General features: G+C 35.6%; 1 protein-coding gene across 2 annotated transcripts; it reads right to left on the bottom strand.

Annotated features, from left to right (window-relative positions):
• Window positions 1-342: 342 nt before the first annotated feature.
• gpr156 (G protein-coupled receptor 156) lies at window positions 343-21610 on the bottom strand. 2 transcript variants are annotated; one of them, XM_051118416.1, is made up of 11 exons: window positions 21469-21610; window positions 18941-19184; window positions 9816-9969; window positions 9043-9170; window positions 8810-8945; window positions 6683-6793; window positions 6463-6588; window positions 6165-6260; window positions 5818-6054; window positions 5138-5299; window positions 343-3205 (listed from the first exon to the last, which is right to left on the bottom strand). In XM_051118416.1, the coding sequence occupies exons 3-11, from the start codon at window positions 9930-9932 to the stop codon at window positions 1913-1915; spliced, it is 2406 nt and encodes an 801-aa protein (XP_050974373.1). In that variant the 5' UTR covers window positions 9933-9969; window positions 18941-19184; window positions 21469-21610; the 3' UTR covers window positions 343-1912. The 2 variants fall into 2 exon arrangements, with proteins under 2 accessions (XP_050974373.1, XP_050974372.1); XM_051118415.1 differs by lacking the exon at window positions 21469-21610 and having other exon boundaries at window positions 18941-19191.

Here is a 21610-nt window from a genome sequence, read left to right as displayed (position 1 = left end):
AATGTCTGTGCTTCTTTTCTGCTACCACACTGTTCTTGCTCCTTTGAGCACATTTTACAATGATGTTTTACAAATAGCCCTCCATCTGCAATAGAACAAGTGATGCAAGTAATGCAAGTTGCGGTTTCCTTTTTTCCTTAATGCAAATACTTCCTTGGGCATGAGTGGATGTGTGTTTGCACACATGTATACAGTTGTACACACATTTATTCACAGGCACAAACAATGATAAACACACATCTCATCACCATTCAGTCTTTTAGTATGCGTATGCAATCATGTTCATGCATTTGTTTGTAGATGTTCATTCCTTGCTAAGAAAGATTCAATAACAAACGGAGGTTCATAGAGAAAACATGTTTACAAAAAGGACACAGAGATATAAACACATTCACACACACTAAAATATTTACATAAATGCAATATATGCAAAAAATAATTCAGTTTCAAAAACACTGTTTGAACAAATAACATGATGCAGATCAAGTTCTTCAGTCACATTGCCTCCTAAGAGTTTAAATTAGATAAATAAGGAGATAAAGAAATATATATCAAGTCTTGGTAAACATAAAACATTATCATCTATTAAAAAAAAACTCTACGCACTCACACACAAAAAGGACTAGGCAAAAATAAATACTATAAACAGACTTATTTAACCAAAGCGACGACTGTGTAATGTTGTAGCACAAAATAAAGCATTTTAATATTGTAAGAGAAAGGTTTATCAATTGGAAAGAAATTTAATTTCTACGTTAGCATATTTTAAAATAAGAGCAATTTTAAATGATCAAGGAATGTAATAAGAATTCAAATGCAATGCAAAACACACTAAAAGCTAACTTCACAGCTGATTGATTTTATTTATTTTTTGACAATATTTGCAATGGAATATTTCCTCCTTATCTATTCTCTCTTTTAAATTGCACAGTGTTTCTAAATTAATTAACCTAAATAGGATGGTAAAAATCAGTCATAACATTTTTAACATTTTTTGAATTACATTTTTGAAATGTATAAAAAGTGTATGGGTTTTCCTAAAACTGTGTAATAATAGCTTTCTAGAAGAAATAATTTGTGTAAACAAATACCTTTTTGTTTAACAGACACAGGAAAGACCAAAATCTTCCCTCTCCACTCACTCAAATGGCTCATTAGTTATGCTAATCAGAGAAGAGACCCAGTACATTATTGTTCAATTTAGATTTTCCTTTTCATAATATAAATTTTATGACTAAAAATCTCTAAAAATTGTCCTTATCATCAAGTAAACGGAATGTATTTCCACATTTGTAAAACATTTTTTCAGTATTCCAGATTCAATTTGATGCCTGAAAACCTGAACTAAAAAATCTAAAAAATAAATACTGACCTTGACAGAGTTTGTCTCTGTTATATCTTTTACTATTTTTATGATTTAGCTAAGAAATAATAATATATTATACCACTTAACTACTTTTAAATGACTTAAAAAAAAGATATTTTTGATTTTAGACAGTGTTAAAAATATCTAAGTAAGTTTTATTAAACATGTTTTACATAAAACATCGATCATATAAGAGGTGTATTCAAGTCTGTATGAAGTGCATTTTTAATGTACAATTAGTACATGTAATGTTTTATAAAGTAGTTTTTTTAAATAACTGTTTTCTATTTTAATATATATTAAAATGTAGTGTATTCCTGTGATGCAAATCTGAATTTTCAGCATCATTACTCCAGTCTTCAGTGTCACGTGATCCTTCAGAAATCATTCTAATAATTTTTCAAATATTTTTCAAATAAATGCAGCCCTGCTGAGCATAAAAGCCTTCTTTAAAAAAAATACAGATATTGTATATCTAAATAATTTAATTAGATCCAAACAAAACCAAGAGCATCACGTCAAATACAAAGTGTATGTGCAGTCTGTTCAGACAAAGGTTGGTTTAAGGTCGACTTTAAAGTTCACAACAGGATGTCCTGAGTGGCAGAAGTCCTCATCCTCACTGTCAGAGGTCCCTGAGGTGAGGCTGTCTGTGGAGTCATAGGGGTGATGACAGGCCCCGCAGTAGGGCCGCTGATAGTAACAATAGTCCTCCGAGCTGCTAGAGTCAGAGTCTGAGTAGTCATATGGCTCCTCTGAGTGTTTAACCCCCTCTGCAGAGGCAGGCTGAGGAACCTGTCCAGTGAAAGGCGTAATTGTGCACTTGTGAGAAGAACACTCCCAACTCTCCTGTCCCGAGCCACGTCGAGCCTGTGCTTTCGCATTCCTCCTCCGCCTCTTTCTCTCATCCCACAAGTCATGTCTTTGAGAGTCATCGTCTCTTAACTTTTCATTGTCCATTAGTGCTGATGCCCTTCCCCGCCCTGGAGGAACCGAGCCTGGAAAATAGTAAGGTGGAGGTCCACCTCTTGAGGAGTAAAACGGAGGTCTGCGTTTACGCATGAGATAGGGTGAGATGGTGGGGAAGAAGAACTGTAGAGGAGATCGAGGAGAAAGAGCTGTGCCCAGTTCATCTGGATTGAGGGATGGGCTTCGCGCCCGGTCAGGGGATTTGACGGAGCTGCTTATGGCATCCATGCTTAGGTCCTGCAAGATCTCCACCAGCTGCTCATTGGTTACAAAACCCATTCGTCCCGTTGGGGACATGGTGGGAAGCTCAACAGAGGCTGAAGGCCCTGGAGACTCAACGTGAGATGAACTACACCAAGCTGGTCCCAGGCGAGAGAAGCCTTGTGCTAATTTGTCCTGATCCAAAGGCACATCAAGTGGCTTCTCCGAAATCTCTTTTCCAAGACCTGAGTTTCTAATATTGTTCATGGTTGGAGCTACTTCTTCTGTGTTTTCATTCAGACTTACAACCTGAGGGACCTCACTGTCATCTTGAGGAGGTGAAGACCTCAGGTGTGTTGAAGAAGGAGGAACTTCTGTAGCTACTGGACCTTCAGGGGATGTTTGCTGTGAGGTAGTGTGAGCGGGAAGCGGTGGAGGAGGTACATAGGGAGGTGGAGAGAAAGCTCTGGTGGGAGCAACTTCTGAGTATTTCATTAGAGTTGGAGAATCAGGAGATACCACTGTGGTTTGGGTGGAGGTGGAGTTGAGGTTAGTGTTGGAGGAGTCCATTTCTCCCTCGTCCAAGGGGTGGCTAGCAGTCATCAGTTTGAGCAGCTTGTCCTTGGCATTGTTCACTTGTTCCTGTAGGCTATCAATAACGGCATTCTTCTGCAAATATGGAGGACACATGGGAAAATGGTTTAAAAACCTCATCACCCTAATCACGATCATTATCTAGAACGACTCAGTTCGCTAAGTAGGTGTATGGGTTAGGTGCCAATTTTACAGGATGTGAGATTACAAAGCGGTGCCTTGAGGAAATGTAAAACAAAGGATCGCGTGACGCAAAACAAACTGCTGTGCACACCCAATGCTGGAATTTATCATTTGATGCTTATACAAACCAGTAATCACTGTGTGGACAAAACTAGTTCCATCGCTTTACTCAGCAAATGTTGGTTTGACAAAAGCCTTTAAACCAAGACCAAAATCTCTAAATGTAAGTCCTCCTATAGGTTTTAAGCTACATCCACCACAATCATAGTCCTTCAGCATCTTCTGAGTCTGACTTCATGTGCTATATGACTGTGTCTAATCGGCTGATGGTTTTCCAGCAGCCAATTAACTAAAATCCCATAGACGTCCTTTGAAAATGTCTATCAATCTGTTTACCTACCTACCTTTCAAATTGTTTATCTAGAAACCATTCAGAACAACTTAGCATCCTTAGATTACTTTATTTATTTTTTTCAGCTCTCTTTAAAGGGGACATCAGATGCCCATTTTCCACAAGATGGTATGATACTACAGGGTCTCTAAAATTCTTCAGTGGTCATGTAACAGAACACCTTTTTACCTTGTCAAAAACAGCTCTGTTCACAGTGACCCGTTTTGGTGCATAACTTAACTGATAATGAGCTACTTCTCACTTCACCCCATCTTCCATTTTTTGTATATTACCATCAAAAACAAAACTAATGCACTGCGTCCTCAGTGACTCTGATGTTGAAGACGCTTATGTCCACTTTTACATCCAACTGGAAAACACCTGCATTGTTTACAAGACATTGTTGTCCGCTATGGCGGACAGCGTACAGTTTTGGGGATTTAAAAACTGAGTGAATGTATTTTTGTCAAATGTAGGGTGGTTGTGTCCACACACTGCTAAGACACATTTATATGCAAACACCATGTAAAAGTGAAATTTGCATCCGATGTCCCCTTTAAGACAACATTTAAAGGGGTCATTTAGGGATGCAAAGTTCACTTTTACAAGTTGTTTGAATATTAATGTGTGTTGGCAGTGTATATACACATCTACCCTATAATGATAAAAATCCATGCAGTGGTTTTTAATTAATCTGTAAAAATAATATCCCCTTTTTCAAATCAAGCCATTCTCAGATGCCTGTCGTTGTGGCGTCACAGTTTCAATGCCAGAGCAGCCTGCGAGATTGCCAATACATGATATTATCGTGCTAATTTATTTAATTATTTACATATTTAGTTTCATTGCCCAAAACCAGCTCCAGCATAAGGCTAAAAGCAGCCTAACATTAACACACTGCACACATCTGCGGCATGTTATGGCTCCAACACGGCCACTCTAGTCAATGTTTGTGTTTATACCCGCCGCGCTACGGCTCGTTAAAGTGTCCCAAAAGCTGCTTTCTGCGCTGCAAAGTTAGGCTAACCCCCCACTTCGTCCCTACCCACCCCCTAACCATTCGAATTTTTGTAGGTGGGATTTATTTTAATGATATCCTAATGGGCCGCATAGTGACATAACATGCGGAAAACAAACGCTGTAGTCCAAAGAAGCCGTTCGTTGTAATTCTTGGAAAAAAGTGAAAAAGCATAATAGGACCTGTTTAGGCTTACTGATATTTTAAATATTATTGTGGGTTTCAATAGATAATAGAAGGATCTTAGTAAAGATCTAAGATTTGAATACTTAAATGCTTTTTAAATGTGTTTTTTGGTTGTGGTACAGCAGTTTGCACCAATTCTGTAGAATGGCCTATATACTAAAAAGGAACAAAAGTGAAGTGTAAAGCTTTCCTTTAAATAACACACTGATAATGTAATAATAATCGTTACCTCATTAATGAGTCTTTTCATGGAGTCATTTTCTCCAAGCAGATAATAGATCTCATCCTCGCTGTACATGGAGTGTGTGGTCTTGCTGGGACTGCTGAAGTATTTGGCCATTTGACTGGGGTGAGAGTTTGTTTCCTCTTCAAACTGTCTCCACTGGGTCAGCTAGAGGGAAGAATAACAGTGATGAAGATGTAGGTATGGCAGGAGTAATAAACTGTATATATTATCAAGTGTTTCTTGCTTATGTTCAGATACTGAACGATTTAGTTATTGTGCAGTTTTTTTTGAGCAGGCATCATCATGTCTGTGTGATTCACTGACCAAATGTTTCTTTTGACTTTGCCAGCCTTTTTATCTTAACCACACACATGCTCTTTGGTTCTGATTGATCAACAAAAAAACACTGTTGTAATATTATCCAAAATCCACACTGTTATAAAGAGCCGACATTAGCAGTGTCCTCTCCAAACCTACAGGACACATTGTGTAAACACATCTGATGTTTGATGCTGACTCATCACCTGGATCTGCCTCTCCTTTGACAGATTTATCGATTGGTTGTGCCTCAACATAAGCCTTTTGATTAAGTATTTCAGACCGAAAACAAAGACTAGACGAAGACAGACTAAGTGCTTAATTGAAAACCACAAGAAATTGGCAGTGAATATACTGGTACGTACTTGAGGGACAAACAGTAGACAGTCTATGGCCATTGTGCAGATGAAGATGGCTCCAGACACTACACTGTAGACCACATTGGGCCAGGCGTACAGGTAAAGAGAGACAGGTACAGCCACAGCGCTCGACATGGTAACCAGGCAGACAGCACCTATGATGGTCACAGACTGGTTTACAGGAGGTAAGCTCACATTGCTTGTCAGGCCAGCAAGATACGTGCCGTACAGGAGGAGGCTGCCCTGCAAAAGAGCAAAGAGAGTCAGTGTAAAGCAAGATAGATAGATTCACTATTGTGACACATATAAACTGCATTGTAATTGATTCCTGTGAAGGCAAAGCTAAATTTTACCTTGAGCACAGAGAGCAGGATTACCCACAGGTCAGAGTAGAGAGAAGAACAGGAGTCCAACTGGGACAGAGAGTAGGATGCGTCCCGCTCTACTACCTGACAAAAAAAGAGAGACAACACAAAATCCTTCAGATGCCATAAATAATTTAGCCTTGCACCAGTTATCCTTAAATGACTCTATATCCCTCTATTTTAAAATATTAGCTGTGAGGCTTCAAAAATGAAGTATGAGTAAATGTGGCTCACAAGAGATATGCTTATTTTTATATGCTATGCGTTCTTTAGAAAGTGGGTATACCTTCACCATAGCACTAACAGAGCGAGAGCACTTGATCGGATCTGTCAAACCCCATGCTGCTAGAACAACAACATCCACTAGGACCAGCAGAGCAACCAGACCCATCAGCTGGATGTCTCTAATAATCTGAAACACAACCGAACAATGTACTATGTTGAAGCCAGCGATATTAACCAATAAATCATAGTCTGTTCATTCACAAACATATATAACAGCTCACCACTCTTTTGTCGGGCACACGCTGAGTGAATACTCTATAGAGCCGCCATGTTTTCCCAAGAATGGGGCCAAACACCAGAGAGCTGCCAATACACAGTGTCCATATCCGCGCCTGAGATGGAAATTGCGATGGTACAGAAAAAGATACACATATTTAACACAAGATCAGCTTTTAGCCATATAAGTCATGACACTGTACTGAACCTGGAACTTGTTTTAAATTCACAATGAAGTCATAAAGAGGACATTTAATAACTTGTTAAACTACATAGCTCAACAATATATATAATGTACTCACCCCCTTGTCATCCAAGATGTTCATGTCTTACTTTCTTCAGTCGTAAAGAAATTATGTTTTTTGAGGAAAACATTTCAGCATTTTTCTCCATATAATGGATTGATATGGTGCCCTGATTTTGAACTTCCAAAATGCAGTTTAAATGCGGCTTCAAACGATCCCAAATGTGGTTGTAAACAATCCCAGCCGAGAAAGTAGGGTCTTATATAAAAAAATAACAATACAATTTATATACTTTTTAATGCCAAATGCCCATCTTGTGTTACTCTGCCTCTGACTGTTTTTGTTTCAATTCATGACAGTTAGGGTATGTCGAAAAACTCCCATCTCATGTTCTCCCTCAACTTCGAAATCATCCTATATCGCTATTTTACCTGTTTTGTTGAGGGTGTTTGATCTTCTTTGGATGTTCACTTTGCAAAGACTGGGTCGGTACTTCTGCAGTGATGTAGGATAATTTTGAAATGATTTTTGAAGTTGAGGGAGAAAATACGATTGGAGTTTTTCAACATACCCTAACTGTCTTGAACCAGAATACACAGTCAAATACAGTTCAGGGAGAGAAAGGCAAGACGAGCGTTTGAGATTAAAAAGTATTTAAACTGTATTTTTTAAAATGATAAGACCCTTCTTCCTCGGCTGGGATCATTTACAACTACATTTGGGATCGTTAGAAGTCACATTTAAACTGCATTTTGGAAGTTCAAAATCGGGGCACCATATCAGTCCATTATATGGAGAAAAATGCAGTAATGTTTTCCTCAAAAAACATAATTTCTTTACTACTGAAGAAAGAAAGACATGAACATCTTGGATGACAAGGGGGTAAGTACATTATATGTGAATCTTTGTTTTGGAAGTGGACTTCTCCTTTAAGTACTGCTCTTCAGAAGACAAATTAAGTTAAATTTACCCCGATCTTCTAATTCAAAAAGTTCTCTTAGTGCATTGTGTTTCCTTCTGAAGCATCAGTGAGTGTTTGAACCTTCTGTAATAGTTGCATATGAGTCCCTCAGTTGTCCTCAGTTTGAAAAGATGGATCTTAAAATCATACAGTCATTGTTGGAAAGGGTTCAAATACACAAAAATGCTAAAAAAAAAAAAAAAAAATTGTGGGACCTAAAGGATTTTTCTGAAGAACAGCAGGCAGTTTGACTGTTCAAGACAAACAAGGGACTCATGTATAACTATCACTAAAAAATGCTGTGGATCATTCAGGTAACAACACAGTATTAAGAATCAAGTGTATGTAAACTTTTGAACAGGGTTGTTTTTATAAATGCGACTATTATTTTCTCTTGTGGACTATATGTAAACTTATTTATGTAAAATACCTTTTTCAGGTCAGTACTAAATATAAAACAACATGCATTTTGTATGATCCCTCTTATTTTGGTAAAATAATTAACATTTTGCAGATTCTGCAAGGTGTATGTAAACTTTTGACATATATAATTGATCCAAAACAGCAACACACACTCACATGCAGACACATACATTCAAATAACTAAATCCAGAGCCATTTCTAGCATAAACAACAGGTATGTAATCAATCACAGATGTATGGTTTGAGAAGCCCTACAGCTTAAAGTAAACAAGAATTCTGTTAATCATGTTTGGTAAAGTAAACAAGGTTTATGGTGTTGTAAAATGTAAACAGCCATTTAGCAATTCAGAGCAATAAGCCAGCCAAACAAAACACCAGCTGTATGATTTTTAGGACTTCTTTAGTTATACTTATGCAAAGGCAGGTATAGAGAGAAGAGGGTCTTAGTTTTTGAATGCCAGCTCCATCAGACTACCTAAATAACCTTGTGTGTGTGTTTGTACCTGTAAGACAGCTCTTGATCCTGCTCCAGACAGCAGTGCTCTCTCCTCCATGGCGAATAAGAAGCCGCTGCCGTAAGTGAGTACACTGCCACAGAGAGTCAGCACATTCAGATTGGGACTGGACATCTTCACTATCCTGTGTCAGAGGTACATAGTCAAAATTCATGTTAGCGGACAAAAGCTCCCCTGTAAAGCAAAAAATGGGTCATGTTTGAAATCCAGAGATCCTGTACCTGTTGTTTTTGAAGCGCAGTGTAAAAATGAGGAAAAAGAGCGCCAGCAGAATCCCACAAGAGAGCAGTGTCCAGACTACAGCACGAAGAGCAGGAGACAGCGATCGACTTTGTAGATCCACACCCCTCTAGACACAAACAAACAGCACAATATACTGAATATATACACTGCCATTCAAAAGTTTAGGGTCTGTAAGATTTTTTAAAACTTTTTAAAGTTCACCAAGACTGCATTTGATCAAAAATACAGTAATGACAGCAACATTATGAAATATTATTACAATTTAAAATAACTGTTTTCTATTTGGATGGATTTTAAAATGTAATGTATTTCTGTGATGCGCAGCTTTTCATCATTATTACTGGAGTCTTCAGTGTCACATGATCCTTCAGAAATCATTCTAATATGCTGATTTGCTGCTTAAGAAACATTTCTTATTATCAATGTTAAAAACAGCTGCTTAATATTTCTGTGAAAAATTATAAGTTTTAAGATTCTTTGATAAATCGATAGTTCAAAAGAACATCATTTATTTGAAGTAGAAATCTTTTGTAACTTCATATAAATGTCACATTTGATCAATTTAATGCATCCCTGCTGAATAAAAGCCCAAACAGTAGTGTACATGATAATTCTATGATCTTTAAATAAGAAAAATACAAAGCAGAAGTGTTTTCTACGGGCTCAAACTTGTGGATCCCACTGTTTGTGAATGTAATTATCTGTGTATGTGAGTGTGTGGTGGTGAACAGGGGTGAGTGTGTGAATGTACCGCTGAGAGCGCACAGAGTCTCTGCAGGACGTCCCAGCCCTGCTGGCTGTTCACTCCTGGGTAGATGAAGCAGACGCCAGACTCACAGTGAGAGCTGCAGTTCGGTCCTGCCTCCATCACTGGCCTGAGCTCTATCTCAACTCATACACACATCCTAAAAGACAGAAAACGTCTTCAGACAATGTTTCATATTTACAGAAACAAACAAGTCACAAATCCTTGTAATCAGTAAAAAAGGCATTTGATGTTTTGTCACTACAGCCACACGTAAAACAAAATTAAGCTACATTTATATATGAAAAATACATGAAACACTCAGTGTTGTCTATTCCTAAGTATCAGACACAGTTGTTACACAATGATGTTGAATACTTAATTCTCACTGGTCAAATGTGCCATTCAAGTGTGCTTTTTTAATTTGTGAGTGTTCACAAAATTTCATTTTTCTAAAAATACTGTTTTTAAATATACTAAAATGTATCTAAAGTACTTTAACAAAATATATTTTTTAATATACTATGCATTAAAAATATATTCCACAATCTACACTGTAGAAAACTGAACACAAGATGGCACTGTAATTCATAGTGTCTTCTGTCTGTAATAAGTTCTTCTCAGTTCAGCCTGTCTTGGCAATCTGTCTTTATAGGGCTGTAAAACAATATGAAATAATCTGTGGTCATTTATGACTGTTACTCTTCTGTCTATGTGTCAGAGTGACTTCTTCTGACAAAGATATAAGGCACAGTGCAGATACAACCCTCATGTTATAATATGACTGACTTATGTGGGTTTCAGAGATCCAGCTGATTTATGTGTAAACAGTAACCATAATATTCACAGTAACTATTCAGTTTTCCTTCAGATTCTAATAAAAAGCTCATTTGACAGACATTATTGACGCGTTTACACTCTGCTGAATGACAAAGTAGGCATAAACTTAGTGACAGTTAGTGACTCTACATAGAAAATGGAAGAATAGTTGGATATTTCTGTTTGAGGTGATCTGGACCCTGACAAAACACAGTGAAGGAAAATACAGTAAAACAAACCCAGTCAAAACAGTTGCTAAGCGTTACAATGTGTACACAAAAAGACAGTCCCAAAAAGATGTAACATTTTTCAAAGAGAGCATTTAAAGCAGACCTATTATGCCCCTTTTTACAATGTGTAATATAAGTCTCTGTCCCCAGAATGTCCCTGTGAAGTTTCAGCTCAAAATACCCCACAATTATATCATTTTGAAAATGCCTATTTTGAGTGGAAGCAGAAACACACTGTTTTTGTGCATGTCTCTTTAAATGCAAATGAGCTGCTGCTCCCCGCTCCCTTTTCCAGAATAAGGCTGTGCCTTTACAGCTCGTACCTCAGATACTTTGCTAAAAAACATCTGTTTGGTTTTGATTATCATGTCTATCAAGCTGAAATCATGCGTTTTAAATCCATATCATTTTAAACTTCTGATATACGATTTTCTGAGCACGCACTGTAAAATAGCGACTGTAAAACGGCACGCGACTGCTAAACCATTAATGACTTATTGTGCTTAAACTGTCAAATACACACAAGTTTATGTCGGTTATGTCTGTGAAGGTAAACAGCTGGGAAAGAAATTGCATGTTTATATTAGATCTGTGTGGCAGCAGTGTAATACAGTAAATAAATCAATAAATCCACTGCTCTTGTCTCCTCTGAGGCTGGGACTCTAAATAACATTCTGTGCTCAAATGTACAGCCAACAGCAGAACAGTTAGCATGCTTTGCTCAAACTTTCGCCGTGGTGTTAGAACTGGTACACCGTTGTCGCTTGGGTGGAAATGTGCGGATTAAGGGGCGGTAACATTATAATAGGATCCCCTGACCGCATCCTTTTTCATGTTTTCTGGTTTGGTTAATGCACTGGGGACCCGATTATAGCACTTAAACATGGAAAAAAAAATCACATTTTCATGACATGTCACCTTTCAAGCATGTTATCAAGTTGAAATTTTGCTTAGAAATTTCTGACATGTCAAATGGCCTTTTCTCAGACTCAAACAGAACATAAAGATCAGTAACCGAAGCCAACTGACAAACGTCCCTCCCGTGTGACGGTTAACATTAGAACATAAAAAATACAGACTCATTCTCCTTTTCATTACATAATTATACCTCTGATGTTTAAAAACTGTAATCACGCTGATCCTCAGTCCATAATGAAAAAAAAGGAGGGAAAAGCTCAGGCTTGCCTCCACAACACAAAGTTTAAAGAGCTGCAAGCAAGACACTAAATCCCACATGGATGCACAGATTACTGTTCACAATGCAGCGCTGTGCGTCATAGCAGCAAAATAACCGCATGTATGAGCCTGAAAGGGCAAACCACATTACCTGTGCTGTGATCTTCACAAAGTCTGATGTGTTTGAATGTCTACAGTAACACATCACATGTGCCAGATTGTTTGAGGCATGTAAACATGAGCAGTATAACCTGTATTATGCAGCTGATTTTCAATGCAATGCATTGTATTTATGGTGATATTCTTCAAGCCAGCTTGTGGGTGTGTAGGTGTGTCCTCTGTCTCACTGAAAGTATGCATTTATGAGCAGGGCATGTGGGTAATTGACATGAAATGCTTTTGGGAAGTTGACACATCCTTGCTGATTCTTTGTTATTATTCTTCATGGAGATGCATCCTCAATGAGACAAAAGTTTGGGGCCAGTAGCTTTCTTTTCTTTCTTTCTTCTGAACAAATCCAAAAATCTAAATATCTAAATAAATTCAATTAACATTTTATTAACAATTAACAATAAGACATCTAAAGTGTTACAAAATATTTCTATTTCAAATAAATGCTGTTCTTTTGAAACTTTTTATTCATTAAAAAAAAATGCATCAAATTTCCCACAAAAACATTAAGCAGTGCGGCTGAAATTTTGACACAAATTTCATGATTTGATTTGATTCTGATTCACAAGCTCCCGATCCCAGTTGATTACCGATTCAATATCGATTATGTTGGATATAAGGTACAGTACATAAGGTAGCCTACAGTAATTTTCTCAAGGAAAAAAAAATGTCTCAAGCTGTAAAATATTCATGAGAGTCAGTTGGTATAACATTATTATAATATTGAAGGTTTAAATTAACTGATTTATATACAAATGCCTAAATTACACTCAGTTAAGTTTTTATAATAATAATTAACAATTACGTAATTATATTTCCACTCCATTTTTTTAAAAAGGCCTATAAATATTTAAATGGTGGCTGTCATAAAAACGTGACGGATTTATTCCAAGTAAATTATATAGTGAAGAACAGTAAAAATGGCAATGGATATGTTACATGGTGCATATATTTAGCAAAATGCTCCTGTCTAGAGTTTGTTTTTCTAGCTGACTAACGAGTTTATGGTCACCGAATGCGTCTTTCTGAGGTAAATGTGACGTTGCCAAAAAAAAAAAAAAAAAAAAAAAAAAATTTAAACTGACATCTTGGCGCGATTGAAACACGATAACATGAGACAAAAATGGACTTTTAACATACCTTTGGATGTTCATTCATGTATTATTTTTGTCCTGAAATTGGTATTAAAGCAGAGGAGACGATCATTTCACATGCCATTTCTTTTGAACTGAGGTACAACGATCTGCCACTTAACATTAAACAGCGCCAAAACGGCATTTATTATTTGAATATTGTAATGAAATGGACAGAATTTAAAATCCGAGACTTTGTTTCATATAAAAAGTAACAAAGCTTATTGCAATTTTTTTAAACATCGACATTGATTCATAAAAAAAAAAAAAAAAAAAAAAAAATGTATAACTATTTTTTTTTTCATGCAAATTTGTCTTCTATGAGATTACAGGCACCAGCGACATTTTATGTGGGCTATGTATTAGAGCTGCACAATTCTGGATAAACTGAGAATCGCAATTTTTTGGTCTCAAATAGAGATCACGATTCTCCCCTGATTCTGAACTAAACAAAATAATGCGTGACAAAATATTAATTGCTACAGTCTACTTAAAAGTGTTTAATTATTTTAAAGAATTATTAAACATTTTAATGTATGTATTTAAAATAAATATAATTAAAATGACATATTTAATAAACCAATTTTTAACATTAAAATAATGAAAAAGTGGTTTGAATTAATGAATCAATTACTTATAAATAATTCACTTGTTCCATTACTGGATAAATCAGCGTTTTTAAAGTAATCTCTTAAATGAATGACTCAATGACAAGTATATTTTTTAACAGTTACTTGTTTCCACAAAGTGGTGAAACAGTGCCATCAACACAAACGTTATTTGAAGTGTCAATTACTTTCAAATGATGACGTGCTCTATTTTGATCGCTACCATAGACATCAATGTTTATATCCGAACTATAATCTTTAATCGCAGTATTCCTGTGATATGAGTGACTGTAAGACAGAAATAATGCTGGGTCGTTGAAAAGACTGTTTGTGAAGCCGTTTCTTACCTAAACATGGTAACTATCTGCTTTCTGTGTCTGCGGCAGCGCAAATACAGATTTGAACATACCGGTAAGACTTTTTCAAAGGTTTAATATATGCAGAGAATCGTTGTCATTAGGAAATGAGATTGTGTGGGTATTTGAATTGAGATTACGATCTTTTAACAATTAATCATGCAGCTTTACTACGTGTGTGTGGTTTTTTTTATTATTATTAATGACTGCTGATAACTTTGCATCTCTGAAACAAATTACAATTTAAAATATACTGAAAAAGTTATTTTACATTGTAATATTTTTTTATTAGTTTTTGCTGTATTTTTAGTCAAATAAATGCATATTTTTAAAAAAAAAAAAACATTTAAAAATCTTACTGACCCCAAACTTTTGAATCATATAGTACCGGTATATATTGATTATTTGTACTTCAGACATGAAACCATCATTTTTCACACTACAGAACCATTCAAAATGAACTAGGCAAGGTAAACAATGCTTCAAATGGCGCATGAAAATACAGAAATGATGACTGTTTACAGAACCTAAGATATACACTTTGACTTATAAATTCATAAACTTTCATTTAAAATACTGATGTTGATTTAAAAAAAAATGCATCAGCTGTTTATTAAAGTGTGGATCTCATATTTTTACTATAATGTAATTGATGCCTAGTCAGAAATAGCTGTTTCGTATTAGCTCATTTGTTTATGAATCTGAGAGACTGTATATATGTGTCAGTAGGTTTGAAATCTAACCTGACGCCTCACATGAAAGTGTGACTAAGCTTCAGAGCAAATGTAGCAATGACTCTACCAGAGAGTGACAGCATCTGGTACGATAGTGTGGATGTGATTGAGACTGTCTGTTCAGGGGTTTGCACAGCTTCAAACGCCTGAGGCACAGACATAAATACAAGCGCCTCACGGTTACTAACAAACAAATGTCTCAGAAAACAGACAGCAGCCACATACAAATTCTGATCTGTAACACAGTGGGACTCAAAAACTCACACATCAAGTATGAAGACAAATTACCTGTTGAAAGGTGAATTTTTTCAAGAGAAAAATGAGTCATCCAAAATTCAACCAACACTCATCACATTCGTGTACTGATAAAGCAACTAAGATATTTCTGACACTGATATGCAGTTTTGACATAATAAGGTAGAGTTTGTAACAGCTGTGTATTTTAGTAAGACGGCATCTGTCAAACAACTACATATATAATTTCACATGTGATGCAGGTTGATGCTAGTCTCAGGAGATATGTGAGACTCGAACTTGAGTCCAAGAGGAAAGAATTTTTCAAATGCTAGTTGTGATTTTGCAGGCTTGAACTAATGAGTCAAGATGAGTCAGAGACTGAGTCTATCTGCTGTTTAATACAGAGGCAGTGTGTATTAATTTATATGGAAAAATACAAACATCCCACATCTATGATGTCAACATATAATAATTACTTGTCATCTGCTTGTCTTGTGTTACATGTAATAACACACCACATTTATCAGACATAGACTACCAGTCAAAAGTTTTTGAACAGTAAGATGTTTAATGCTTTTTAAAGAAGTCCTTTCTGCTCACCAAATTTGCATGTATTTGATCCAAAGTACAGCAAAAACAGTATAATTTTGAAATATTTTTACTGTGTAAAATAACTGTTTTCTATTTGAATATGTTTTAAAATGTAATTTATTCCTGTGATTTCAAAACTGAATTTTTAGCATCATTACTCCAGTCACATCAGATCTTTCAGAAATCATGGTAATATTCTAATTTCCTGCTCAAAAAACATTTATTATTATTATTATTATTATTATTATTATGTTGAAAACATTCTATTTTTTATCTGAAATAGAAATGTTAGATTTTTGTAACTTTATAAATGTCTTGGTAATTACTTTTGATCAATTTAAAGCATCCTTTAAAAATCCTTAAAATTTCAGATTTTCTTTTTAGATTTTCTTGTTTATTATTATTTTAGATAAATGCTGATCTTTGGATCTTTCTATTCAACAAAGAATCCTGAAAAAAATTACTCAGCCGTTTTAAATATTGATAATAATAATAATAAATGTTTCTTGAATCGCAAATCAGCATATTAGAAGGATTTCTGAAGAATCATGTGACACTAAAGACTGGAGAAATGATGCTTAAAATTCAGCTTTGATCAAAGGAATAAATTACATTTTAAAAGATATTCAAATAGAAAACAGTTATTTTAAATAGTAAAAATATTTCAGAATTTTACTGTTTTTGCTGTACTTTGGATCAAATAAATGAAGGCTTGGTGAGCAGAAGTGACAAAAAAACAACATTAAAAATCTTACTGTTCAAAAACATTTGACTGGTAGTGTAGTTTTATTCACACTTTCACAGTTAGAAATCAAATTTTAATATTTAACAGTAATAATCTAATATCATAGAAAGACTTCTTACCAGAAAAATGTATAAAATATATATTTGGAAATAAATTCTAGTATTTAATCCAGTTGGACTATTAGTGTGATTTCCTCATTAGAGTGCATATTAAATGATAGTTTATTAGAAGCCTAATTTATTTATAGCTCTACTAAGGCCCTGTAACTATAATAATAAGTCTTATCCAGGATTAATTCATTTAGCACTTGTCTTGTGAGCACGGTTGAAAATCAGCATGAGATTGATTAAAAACATCTCTGGATTCTTGATTTCTGCAATATGACTTAAGAAATCAGATGCACGAACGCATTAACTTCTTGTTAGTTGAGGTATACATCATTAAAACTGTTTTTATTAAAAACAAATTCAATCAGCATCAAGTTTTTTGGTAACTCTTTACAATAAGGTTCCATTAGTTAATGTAAGTTAATGTACAACATCTTTGCTATGTTAAAGAAAATCATTCATTGTTAGTTCACAGTGCATTATGTTAACAAGCACAACTTTTGATTTTAACAATGCATTAGTAAATGTTGAAATTTACATGAACTAAGATTAATAAATGCTGTTGAAGTATTGCTCATTCTTAGTTCATGAGTAGTTAACTAATGAACCTTACTGTAAAGTGTTAACCTTTTTTAACACTTTCACACATGAAATGTGATTTGATACAATTCACATGTAGACTTTCTTTGGGTATTAAGCTAAAACTGTGTGATTTTTATCTGACGCAACCCTTAAAATAATTGTTATTGGTGTTTTCAGATTGATGTAGTCATATTAAATAAAATTTAACACATATTTAAGTTGAATAAAAACAGTTAATTTAGATGTAACCATGAAGCTTTAGGCTCTCTGTCTAAATATTTTTACAGTGCAGTTTCCTGTCATTTAGTTTTTGGTGATTAGGATCATCAAAGCGTTAGTTAGCATTTTACTGTTGCTGAAATTAAATCTTTTGAGCTAAAACTTTATGTCAGTGACTTCGGAAAGGCTGTGCATTATAAAGTCAGCTGACTTTATAACACTTTAATTCCTTCTGCAAAGGCACCAGTCAGACAAAAAAAAATCTAGGGTTCACACTAAATCCACATATTTTTTTGAACATCAGATGTGTTTAAACAAGCACGCATTACGGTATCAAATTCATGTGACATCTCTTGTCAGGGTGGTTTGGAAATTCCTGTAGTTCCTTCCTAAAGTTGTATTGTCATCTGTCCCAATATAGATCTGTAGTTTACAGTTTCCTGCAGGCACGACCGGCACAGAGAGGCATTTCCGACCATTTTTCACTCTTCAGCGCAGATTGGGGAGATGGTGTAAAGACAGACCAGAGCAGGCCTATATAACTAGCTCACGGCTTGTCGGTTAAGACAGGATAACTAGCACAAGAAGTTCATGTGCGCTTCCTTTCAACACAAGCTACACATAGATCCCGGCTGCTGTCTGCAAGGCTCAGAGAAAACACTCTTCCAGGGGTGTGTCTTGTTTTATTCTCCTTTGAAGTACACTTATCTCTCATAAAGGATTAAACACTGTATTTAGCCGCTTTGTATTCGGGATAAATGATGATTCTGATTTATTTAGTCATCACAGTAGATCTAGGATTTACAAGTAAATAAATAGGTTGCATTTTAACATATTTTCTGTCACGTTCTAGCAGACTCTAGTGAACGAGACATCAGTGACTAAAGAAAAGCACAGCTAGTGTGTTTGAGGATCATATATGAACAATCCCCCTCACTCTGTTTTAATCCGTTTAGCAATTTAATCTAAGCTGGTCAAGTATAAGAATGCCAGTTATTATTGGTTTACCCCCCTCGACTCAACGCCCACTGAGAGGACAACAATAAACCGCGAAATGAAAGTCGCATATCTCAAACGAAAAAAAATTGCGTTCGTTTTATGAGCACACTTAGGTTAAATTAACTTAGACAACTTTTGTATTTCTTTAGTTTGAGACGTGGAACGTACACACAACTTAATAAATAAATAAAAGTAATACAAATCGGTTTAATAGTAGCAACAGAATATAGCTATAGTAGCAATAACATCACTTAAGTCGTAATAACATGTAAAGCAATTGTTTTATTATTATTATTCATGTAAAATCATTCTAATATCGTTGTATGTAGCCTAAACTATTTTACCATATTTTTGTGTAGAATAGTTTCCAGTTCTACGTGCATGATCTGCATGAAATTGCCTTAGGAAAATAGATTGAGCAAACCTGTGATCCATGTGAATGAAAGGTGCTCCTGTCTCCACATCCTTGAGCAATCCGATACAAAACGTCCCACTTAATAAGCAACATCACATCACAGCGGCAAAAGTAGTCAGGGGTGATAAGGCTGCTCAGTCTGTAGTTTTAGAGTTTTGTTTGTCTGTGCCATCTATGATGAACAGCAAACAGTGTATGAACTCCTGAAACGCTGAGAGCGGTGGACTGAGTCAGAGACAGAAAGAGGAGGTGGCTGTGAGGGAGGGCAGACACAGACAGAGAGACAAGTTCATTTTGGAAATGCACTATAAAAACTGGATACGGTAGGCTGCGCCTTGCTTTCACTTTTGTAGGTGTCTCTAATGAATGCAGGTTGACTTGTTTTAAATCATATTTTTGATTTATAATAATGGTATTGATTATGTTACCTTTTATTTATTTTTTTTAATTTGGCAGCAACATTAGGTTTACTAATGTTACTTACTGGTTTACTACTTTTGCAAAAAGACAGTAGCTGTAGAGTTTACTGTTTTTCTGATTTCTCATGTGTTAGTTTATTTAACTGAGGGGTCTCACGGGACAGGGTGGCGTGTGGGATAGGGTGGATTCTGTCCTGCATGGGAGTCATTATAAAAACAAAAAATATATTTCAGTGGAAAGAAATACACTCGTGTTTATCACACCTGCTCCATTACGCAGTAAGCGCATGCGTGTTAACATGCGTGTTTTTTTTTTTTTTTTTTTTTTTTTTTCATAGCATATTTTTGATTTTTTTTGGAGGGGGGGGGCTCAATGAGTCGCTGACGTCATCTCGCTCCAGGTGCGCAACTAATAACGCAGATGATAGAAACTCAATGCTCAGCCAGAAACATAAGGGGTTATTAAAACTTTACAGGTTCTTATTGTGTAAGTCTAATCATGTGGTTAGCTTTTCCTTGGAAGGAACGACAAAAAAAAAAAAAAAAAAAAAGAAAGAAAAAAAATCTCATTTTAGGATCGTTATTATATTCCGTTACTGCCTCGACGCCTTCAGATATCAAACTGTCTCTTTTCTTTTCTTCTTTTCTTATTTTTGTTACATATTATTTTAGAAAATATAGAAGTTCGTGGTCTATCAGTCAAGCGCGTCACTTGTGATTTTCACCAGCAGATGTCGCTGTCGGGACTCGGTCAAATTCACACAGACGCCAGGTTAAATAAGGTTAAAACATTAAAAGCAATAGCAAATTGGGCACAATGTTCACATTTTACCTTTTATTTAAATAATATTAAACAATCATTTTAATAATAGCAAGGAAACTATACTAAAGATAATGGGTAGTGGTGTGTAGCAATTGTGAAAAATCCAGTTGAATTATGCAGATATTTGGGCAGAATTCAGTGCGGGTTGGCATCAGATATTAAATGGTTTGAAGATTGTTATTTTTCCTCATTTCTTTCCTACTAGGAGGCTTTTTGGCTGTTAAGTTTCTTCCTCTGAATGAGGATCAGTACTGTGAGTCTGAACCTGGTTGACCTCAGGGCAGATGCAGTGCTTCCAGGCTCATGTTGCAAAGACCTGCTAAATTTTTCATCTGCATGAGGCAACAGTAGATGGCTGTCTACTCAGTTACGGAGTAAGGAAAGAGGAGATGGTGTACAACCAGTATACCCAATAACAACAGCATATGGCTAACGATGGACGCGCAAATGTAGGAAAACTGTGCTATGAAACAAACACCAGGATACAGTGGTGTTATATACAAGCCTGAATCCCTTTTCACTTTCAAGATTTTCTTCACAAATGAATATGGAAAACGTGCATTTAATAGCTGGATTAGTCATGGAAAACAGTGCTATTTTAGAGACTTGTTAAGATGTGTTTTGGAAAACCATAGTTAATGATTAGATACAATTTCCAGTAATGTTGTGCTCTAGAATTTGTCAAATTAAATCTAAAATATTTCATTGGTTTGATATTGCTGTTGTGCTGTGTAAAAGTAGCCTGTAAGTCAGTTTTTGAATGGTGAACAAGTAGTTCTTGTCAAACTACAGAACAGTCTGAATGATTCATTAGAGAATAATTCTGAATCAAAATGATTTATAAAAAATGCAAAAATCAAAAATGATGGAAATGTAAGTGAAATTCATCAATCAAGGTAAAAAATTTATCTAACACTGCATTCCTCACTGTTTTTGTTTATCTTGAGAAATGTGTAGCCTAAGTCATAAAAACTCTGTGTACAAAACTTTGGATTGTCCTAATTGCAGTCCACGTTTTATATCTCCGGTGAAGGTTACATTTTATATTAGAAAATAATAATTCCTCTTGACCTGGCCAAAAGTCATTACACAGCACTGCAATTATCTTTATGGCTGAGCTCGATTTCAAGATGTGACTTGTATACACAAATAAATCACCGGTGACTGCATACATGTTGACAACACTCACCTTGGCAGGGCATAAAAGGTCAATATTGCAATGGAAAAAAACAGAATAATCCTAAGAACACAGTTCCTCATTCCACCCACTCAGCCATGGCACAGTTATTACTCACCTCCTCTGGCAGGTAGTCCTGCCCAAAATGACAGGTTATGGATGGTCGTATGCTGCGGTGTGAATGTGGGTCATACTCCAGACATGTTTAAAGACTGTTATTCCAGAATAAAGGATCTGTCATGTGTACTCGACAAAAGCAC

The sequence above is a fragment of the Labeo rohita genome, chromosome 9 (genome assembly GCF_022985175.1).
Source record: "Labeo rohita strain BAU-BD-2019 chromosome 9, IGBB_LRoh.1.0, whole genome shotgun sequence".
In the NCBI taxonomy this organism is placed as follows: domain Eukaryota; kingdom Metazoa; phylum Chordata; class Actinopteri; order Cypriniformes; family Cyprinidae; genus Labeo; species Labeo rohita.
The sequence above is the reverse complement of the archived record's forward strand: the minus strand, read 5'-3'. Positions and strand labels throughout refer to the sequence as shown.

What these genes read in the sequence shown, in the direction of transcription:
- gpr156 (XM_051118416.1), bottom strand. Translation starts at nt 9,932, where the DNA reads ATGGAGGCAGGACCGAACTGCAGCTCTCACTGTGAGTCTGGCGTCTGC. An exon ending in CTGTTAGTGCTATGGTGAAG is followed by an intron (nt 6,261 to 6,462) that starts GTATACCCACTT and finishes TTTTTTTGTCAG; the next exon opens with GTAGTAGAGCGGGACGCATC. An exon ending in TGAAAAGACTCATTAATGAG is followed by an intron (nt 3,206 to 5,137) that starts GTAACGATTATT and finishes CCATATTTGCAG; the next exon opens with AAGAATGCCGTTATTGATAG.